Source organism: Ziziphus jujuba, chromosome 6 (genome assembly GCF_031755915.1).
Source record: "Ziziphus jujuba cultivar Dongzao chromosome 6, ASM3175591v1".
NCBI classification, from domain to species: domain Eukaryota; kingdom Viridiplantae; phylum Streptophyta; class Magnoliopsida; order Rosales; family Rhamnaceae; genus Ziziphus; species Ziziphus jujuba.
In genome coordinates, this window is record NC_083384.1 from 9,461,678 (window position 1) to 9,469,920 (window position 8,243).

General features: G+C 31.0%; 2 protein-coding genes and 1 long non-coding RNA gene across 3 annotated transcripts; 2 read left to right on the forward strand and 1 right to left on the reverse strand.

Moving 5' to 3' along the window:
• The first annotated feature begins 500 nt into the window (after nt 1-500).
• On the forward strand, nt 501-2,460 carry LOC112493325 (WRKY DNA-binding transcription factor 70). Its single transcript, XM_025078803.3, has 3 exons — nt 501-940; nt 1,185-1,295; nt 1,773-2,460. Exons 1-3 carry the CDS (start codon nt 582-584, stop codon nt 2,254-2,256), a joined length of 954 nt encoding a protein of 317 aa, XP_024934571.3. The 5' UTR covers nt 501-581; the 3' UTR covers nt 2,257-2,460.
• A 2,765-nt stretch (nt 2,461-5,225) lies between these two features.
• Nucleotides 5,226-7,281, forward strand: LOC107430931 (WRKY DNA-binding transcription factor 70). Its single transcript, XM_016041806.3, has 3 exons — nt 5,226-5,645; nt 5,921-6,031; nt 6,591-7,281. Exons 1-3 carry the CDS (start codon nt 5,290-5,292, stop codon nt 7,051-7,053), a joined length of 930 nt encoding a protein of 309 aa, XP_015897292.3. The 5' UTR covers nt 5,226-5,289; the 3' UTR covers nt 7,054-7,281.
• On the reverse strand, nt 6,524-7,942 carry LOC132804285 (uncharacterized). The gene is made up of 2 exons (XR_009639418.1): nt 7,447-7,942; nt 6,524-6,955 (listed from the first exon to the last, which is right to left on the reverse strand). It is a non-coding gene; the product is annotated as an uncharacterized LOC132804285 (long non-coding RNA).
• Between the last annotated feature and the right edge of the window lie 301 nt (nt 7,943-8,243).

Genomic DNA, 8,243 nt, shown 5'->3' on the forward strand with positions numbered 1-8,243 from the left:
TGAAAGAATATGTAACCGAAAATTAAAAATTTACAAAAATAATTTTGGTTGAAAGAATATGTAACCGAAAATAAAAATTTTCAAAATTTTTTGCAATTCAAATTAAATAGGACACTAAGGATTCGACTCAATACTTCTTTGATATTACAGTAAATTATCATCAATTTTAAAAATTTAAGTTAATAAAAAGTGAATTCAACATTATATATCAAATTTATTTTTTGATACACTAAACAATAATTATATATATTATACAAGAATAAAGAATTTATATATATATATATATATAAATAAGTGGAAAAATTGAATCGAAGACCAGTCTGAGGAGCCTGAAAATTCGAGGATAGTAAGGCCAAACAAGGTCCAAAAAATAAGAATGACCTACTCTCTATTTCCGTGTATGAAAAAAGCATCATCTTCCCCGCACATGCATTAAGAGGTACATCCCCCTTTTCTCCACACAAATAAAAAGAAAAAGAATACAAAGGGACTCTCTCTAATATACTCTCGCTACTCTCTCGGCTAGCTTAATGCAATATTAATCGTACCCTTTTCAGTAAAAACATATACACAGGGATCAAATGGAGATCAGTACTTCTTGGCCTGAAAACCTAGCAAATAGCAACATTCAGAAACGGTTGAATGATGAGCTAATTGAAGGCCGAGATCTCTCAAACCGGCTTCTAAGTGTTCTTGCTAGCTCTGATGGCTCAAGATCTGCAGAAGATCTATCGGGGAAGATAGTAAAATCATTTTCCAACGCCCTTTCCATATTGATTGTGAAAGAGTGTGATAAGTCAGACTCTCTGGTCTATCAAATCCAAGCTGATCATTTACCATGTTTGGATGCTTGGAAATCTCAAAGTCATTCTCGAGAAGATCTGAGGAGTACTACTCCTCCCACTAAAAAGCTCGATCGAAGGGGTTGTTTTGATAGAAGGTTAATATTCCCTTTAGTCATCTTCATCTTCTTCTCATAGCTAGTAGTTTCCTTGATTAGTAGATAACTAAATCCAAAGTCAAACATTAATTAGTAGAAATGGATTTAATGTAGATGCTTGGTCTTTAATTAGCAGTCCTTGAATTTAGACATTTTTTTATAATTTAGTTTCTCTCTAATTAGATAAATCTTATATATATAGTTAACCTTTTTAACTTATAATAATTAATCTTCTTGCTTGCAGAAAAACCAGTACCTTACCGTCATGGAAAAGAGATACTTCAACTCTCATTAGCGATGGTCAAGCATGGAGGAAGTACGGACAAAAAATGATTCTCAACTCCAAATACCCCAGGTGTGTATATATATATATATATATACATATGTATATTTTAACTTGTATGAATGATAAGTTTTCATCATGTTCTGCATAATCAGAAAGTGGTATAACCAAAATTACTAATAATATTTCCCAGAAAATTAAGTAACATAATTTAGTGGAAATTAAGATAATCAATTTAAAAGAAATCCCTTCATCTTCGAAATTCTGAAACTTTGTTTTTTTGTTTTTTTATGTTTAGTATTAATTACTCTAAGTGATATCATTCCATTCAATTTTTAGTATATAGAGGCACCCAATTAAACTCTCTTTTTTGGTAGATTTTCAATTTACCTCGATCTCGATTTCATTAAAATGTAGAATCTCAAATTGGGTTTTTACTCTTTTTTGTTTATAATATTGATACTATTAATGGTTGTACCTTAGAGATGAGCAAAATTTTGTGATCAAATAAGAAATTACACATTTAAAAAGATTGGATTATATATGCAGGCACTATTTCAGGTGTACTTACAAGCATGATCAAGGCTGCAAAGCTACCAAACAGGTTGAGAGAATTCAAGTGAATCCCCCACTATATAGGACAACATATTTTGGGCATCACACATGTAGAAATCTTCACCAACATCCTGAATTGATGTTGGATTCTACTACTAATCCTAGTGATACTTCCATAATCATCAGCTTCGACCGTACCAACCTCAAAAACAAACAAGACCGTTTTCCCTCTTTATCGTCTTTCTCTTCAACCAGACAGGAATTTAAGGAGGAGATCACAAAATGTGAGGCCCTGGAGCATAACCAATCATTGTTGTCTGATTATTTCGTCTCATCTGACCTGCCTGCCGCGGCGGGGTTTCTAACCCCTAGGAGCATGCCAGCGATGTTGAAATCAAATCAGGACTCTGATAATGGGGATGTAATAAATGGGATGATGGATTATGAAGACTACTATTTTGATATTTTCAAATTTTGAATGTTGATGGATAAGGATATTCCTTGTAATAATTTTGATTTGGAAACTAAGAATGTTGAACTTCTCTACAGGTTCTTGTAATTAGTTACGAAACACCTTTCTTTAGCTAGTTTGCGAGTATGAGGATTTAAAGGGAAAGGAAGAGAAGTAAAAAATAAAGTTAATATTTTTCGTTGTTTGGCTAGTTTACAAGAAAATACTGAAAGGGAAATAAAAGAAAATGTGTAAATATGTTCAGAAATTTTAAATTTTCAATGAAAATATGCAATAAGAATTTTCAATTTTAATCCGTTTTCATCATCATTCTCAAATTTTGAATGATATGAAATCAATGCAATGAAAGTGTTATATTGTTGACAAAGATAGAGAGCTGCTTGTACTAAGTGCGTAATTATGGACTAAGAAAATGTTGGATAAATGTATATTAGTAAAACTTTTGTTTGCTTAAAGGGCATCTCAAAGCAGCTGGTTGGACATTTTGAATGGCAATGTGATTGTAAAAATTAAAATGCTACAAAAGTAATATAGATATTATTTTAAAAAATTGCTCTCTTATAATAATATTTGAAATGAATATTAAAACTGATGGGACATAGATATTGTCATGATAAATGTTTATTTTTAAAAATTTTGACGAACATTTTAAGTTTTTATGGTAGAACTTTTATTTATTAAAAAAGCAAATTAGCTGTAAATTATTTATTTTGTACAATATTATTAAAAAATATTTTTAAATTAGCTGTAAATTTTTTATGTCATATAGACAACTTTAATCCATATTTAACTATAAGTGTAATTAAATAAAATTAATTAAATAATAGCACATATATATTTTATTAATATTTTTGTAAATAAATTTGTTGATATGTTTAATATTATTTTAAGTAAAAAGAATTCACGCTCACTTTATATTAATAATAATATATATATATATATATATATATTGACACATTAAGAACTCATATTTCTACGTCACTTAATTTAATATTTTTTCGAACTTCTGTTTCAATGGGATGGTAGGGTGGCGGCTCCAAAGTCCAGCGGAAGGTGATCTCCAGTTCGTCACTTACCCACTTCAGAAAGATTCCATTTTCAAACTCAATTATTGTATTGAGTATTCCGGTTCTTTTCCCATTCAAGTTCATATGCCATTTTACAAATTAATTTCCAATCCAAAAATCTTCAAAAAATAAAAATAAAATAAAAGAAAGAAAAGAAAAGAAAGTACCAAAAGCATTTTAATAGATTTTGCTTCAACCATGTTCTTCATTCAAAAGCATTTTAATAGACTTTGCTTCAATCATGTTCTTCATTCTCATTCTCATTCAATAGATTTGGATTCGTTCTTTTTTTGTTGATTATCGAGAAAAAAAAAATCAATTTCTTTATCCTTTAATGGTTCTGTTTTTCTTGTTTTGGTACATAGGGATAGAACCCCACAAAACAGAAATGCACTTTCCCTGGAATAAACAATATTAAAGATTAAAATTTCTTCAAATTTGTTCCTTTTTGAATTGTCTTATCTGTAAACTTTATTTTTTATGTTCTAAAATTCAATTGGATTAATTAGATCCCTACTATAAAATAAAGGCAACCGAGTGGGAATAAAATAAAGGCAACCGAGTAGGAATAGAGGGGTAAAGTACAAAAGCCTAGTTGCTGAATTAAGAAAAGTATTAAAATTAGCATTAAAAAAAATTAGAGACAATTTATTGAGATTTGACGTTCGAGAATGCTCATATCTATTGGTACAAAAACGACAACTGATCCTGATGAACACATTTTGAAAGAAGCGGACAAAAATAAAAAATAAAAAATTGGAAAGCAATTATAAATTAAAAAAAAAAATCTAAATTTTCATTGTTGAAAAGTGTTCAGTTACTGGAACTCCAAAATTGTTCAAAATTGGGTAAGTTTGAATTCTGTAAACACAAATTACATTGTATTTCCAAACTTCAAAATTGTTGACCGGCCGTACCAATTACCTCATGCTTCGTCCTTACATGCATCTTCTCTATCCAAACTTACATGTTTTTATAATTAGCAACAACCACAAAATTAACTCTTTAGGCTTTACTAGAAAAAACTTGACTTATTCTTTTTCAAAATAAAAAAAAAAATTTCTTAGACTGTGTTGGGAGTTTGGGGACCACGAGAAAAATATGTTTATTTCTATATTATAGAGTACTAGAATATTTTTAGATAATTAATATTTGTTTTCAGTTAATTAAGAAGGGACATCTACAAAGAAGAAAAGATAGCTAAAAGATGAGTAAAAATGTAGTTATATTAATGAGGTTATATATTATTTCTTTTCCATAATTAGTCCATCACAAACTAAAAACGTATATGGTCAAAGTTGTTAGTCCATCACAAGATACCCACTCACCGTGGGTAATACCGTCTTTTTATTTTATTTTTTTTGGTGAATATGGGTATTACCGTCTTACCAGACTATTTTTCCCCTCTTTTTTTGGTGTCATAGGATAAGAAAGAATTTTCAAAATGTACTACAAAAATTGGAATATGAAAATATTACATTTATAATAGGAGGTGACATCATTATCTTTTTTTTTTTTTTTTTGTGGAAAAATATTCTCTTGTATAGTTTTTACGCATCAAATTCAAAGGGTTGCTTTTTATTTTTTATTTTTTATTTTTTGAATAAAAAGAAAACAGATTAAACATATTTCAAATTTATTTTATAGTCCAAAAATATTAAACATATTTCAGATTTATTTTATATATATATATATATATATATAAAATAAAGGTGGAGAAATTGAATCGAAGACCGGTCTAAAGAACCCAGAAAATTCCAGGCTAGTAAGGTAAAACAAGGTTTAAAATAAGAATAACCAACTATTTCCGCGTACGAAAAGCATCATCGTCATCATCTTCCTCGCACATGCATAAACGAGGCTCACCCCCATTTTCTCCGCATATAAAATGTCTCTCTACTCTCTACTCTCTTAGCTCCTCTTAATCTTATAAATAATAAACTACCCATTTGAGAAAAACACGCAAACAAAAATGGAGGGTTTTTGGCCTGAAAACCTAGTCAGTACCAATTTCATTCAAAAAAAGGTGAATGATGAGCTTGTCGCAGGCCAAGAACTCGCGAAGCAGCTCCGAAATGTTCTTGCTAAATCTGATGATGATCCAAGATCTGCGGAAGATCTAATGATGCAGATAGTGAAATCTTTCTCCAACACCCTTTCCATATTGAATTTCGAAGAGGGTCATGATGTTGCCTCTGTGATATCTCAAATCCAAACTGATTTACCATGTTTGGATGCTCGGAAAATGAAAGATCATTCTCGAGAAAGTTTTAGGAGGAGTACTACCACTCCCACTAAAAAGGATCGAAGGGCTTTCTATGATAGAAGGTTGATATATTTTAAAAATTACTCTTCTTTATCTTCTTCTTTGTTGATTAGTAGAGGTAGCAAGATGTTTATTATACAGAGTGCACCTGCTAAATCCCAATTAGTCAAAAATTAGTATAAATGGATTAAACATGAAGAGAAGTGCTTGATCTTTAGCATTATTATTTGAATTTAGACATTTATTACTTTTTGTGGAGCCCAATTTAATTTATATATACATAAACATAGTTAATAAGCTCCTTAAGTACTTATAATTACAATTTTGTTCCTTGCAGAAGAACCAGTTCCTTAAGGACATGGAATATAGATACTCCAACTCTCATCAACGATGGTCAAACGTGGAGGAAGTATGGACAAAAAGTGATTCTCAACGCCAAATACCCCAGGTATATATTTTTAATTATTTCTTTGAATGATAAATTTTTAGTCATCTGTTCTGCATATAAGAAAGTGACACACAAAAGTAGTACTATATATGGTTAAACATCTAATTTTTGCCAAAAGAGTAATATTATTAAGTTTATTGGTAATATATAATTAATCAAAACGAAATCCTTAAAGCTTCATAATTGCTTCAAAATTTCCGAAACAAGATTTATGTTTACTACTGATCATTTCAATCTTAATAGATAATTTTACCAAAACTCGGGGAGGATTCGTTGTATAAAGGGATTTAACAAATTTTTTTGACAAATCATTCTAGTCTTTAATTTTTTTATCCAATGGGGTAATCCTCTATTTATGGTGGATTTAAATCCTCGATCTCCATATTCCATGAATAAAACCGAGAATCTCAAGTTGTGTTAACTATTTTATATTTTATTATATTGATATCCTATCGATGGTATTTTAGAATTGAGCAAAATTTTTTGTTCAAATATTAAAAATAAATTTGTGATTGTATTAACTGATGAATTAAGTTCATATTATATGTGATACATGCAGGCACTATTTCAGGTGCACATACAAGTATGATCAAGGCTGCAAAGCCACGAAACAAATTCAGAGAATTCAAGTGAATCCCCCACTATACAGGACAACATATTTTGGGAATCACACATGTAGGAATCTCCATCAGGATCCTGAATTGATCTTGGATTGTACCAGTCCTAGTGACACTTCTATTTTCATCAGCTTCGACAGTACCAATCTTATAAACAAACAAGACCATGTTCCCTTTCTGTCATCCTTGTCTTCAATCAAACAGGAAATAAAGGAGGATATCATAACATGTGATGCCAACCATAGCTTCCAAACATTCTCATCGTCGGATAATTTCATGTTCCCTGATCTGGCGGCTTTTCCATCGCCTGCAGAGGCCATGGCGGTTTTGTCATCGACTCTGGATCAGTCTGATTATGGGGATGCAATGTATGGGATGACGGAGTATGATAACTTTTTATCTTGATATTTTCCAGTTTTGATGATGAGTACGTACGTATATGGATTACCGTTGTAAAACACTTTGATATACAAGAGATTTTGTATTGACTTTGGTTCTTGTAATCAAGAAGCTCTGTTTTGGCTAGTAAATTTTGCAAGTGTAGATTTCAATAATTATCCGCTTATCTCATTAATCAGGCTGAATTTTTAATTGAAAAAATAAAATTTAATTTATTTTTAATTTTTATAAAATTTGACACCCACCACGTGGAGAAAAACGACACCCACGCCACCTTACTCACACCTTCTAAACTATAATTAAAGTAATAAATAATTAAAAATGCAATTAATTAATTAAGGGCTTATTTAATTAATCAGAATCAATCAATTACAAAAAAGGAGGAGGAGGAGGAGATACCCTGCTGTTGGAACCATCAAACTGATTCTCACCTCCTAATAAACCTCTCCAAAAATTCAAACAACAAAGAGAAGTGTAAGCTCATTGGCATCCTTGAATCATATAACAAAATGATGGAGCCAAACGCACCAAAATAACACTGTAGCTAGGACACCAATGATATATATTTATATAATTAAAAAAAAAAAAAGGCGATATAAATTTTAAATTTTAAACACCTTACTTCCGATCAAAAATGACTGGCTATCGAAGGTGATTTGTATGGTGGGTGGCATGGTTGTTCTTATGGGAGGTTCGGTGCAGACGAACCGCCACTTCATTCGGATGTTCTGGAAGGTGTCTGAGATCTGTTCGCCCTTGTCGATGAAGAAGGGTTTGGCTGACCCGGTTACAAATCATCGACGAGGAGGGTCATGAAGAGGGAACGGACGTTTCCGCACGTTATTGTCCATGGAGCGAATCAGCATCATGGAGGCCCAGAAGAGGCATAGGACTAAGCGGCCAACACTGCCTGAGCAGTGAGGTGGGAATATCAGAAAGAGAAGGTGGGGATGACGTGTTGTTTTTCCCCACGTGAGACTGCACGTGAGTCTCAAATTTTATATAAATTTGCAATAAATTAAATTAAATATATATATACATATATATATATATATATATATATATATATATTTTTTTTTTTAATTCAAAATTCAGCCTGATCAATGAGATAAGTGGATCGCGTGCAAATCGCGTGGGTATATATATATATATTTTTTTTTTTAATTCAAAATTCAGCCTGATCAATGAGATAAGTG

Excerpts from the sequence above, each read along its gene's own strand:
- LOC112493325 (XM_025078803.3), top strand. The coding sequence starts at position 582 with ATGGAGATCAGTACTTCTTGGCCTGAAAACCTAGCAAATAGCAACATT. Across the intron at positions 941-1,184 it reads AGGGGTTGTTTTGATAGAAG|AAAAACCAGTACCTTACCGT; the intron begins GTTAATATTCCC and ends TCTTGCTTGCAG. Across the intron at positions 1,296-1,772 it reads CTCAACTCCAAATACCCCAG|GCACTATTTCAGGTGTACTT; the intron begins GTGTGTATATAT and ends TTATATATGCAG.
- LOC107430931 (XM_016041806.3), top strand. The coding sequence starts at position 5,290 with ATGGAGGGTTTTTGGCCTGAAAACCTAGTCAGTACCAATTTCATTCAA. Across the intron at positions 5,646-5,920 it reads AGGGCTTTCTATGATAGAAG|AAGAACCAGTTCCTTAAGGA; the intron begins GTTGATATATTT and ends TGTTCCTTGCAG. Across the intron at positions 6,032-6,590 it reads CTCAACGCCAAATACCCCAG|GCACTATTTCAGGTGCACAT; the intron begins GTATATATTTTT and ends TGATACATGCAG.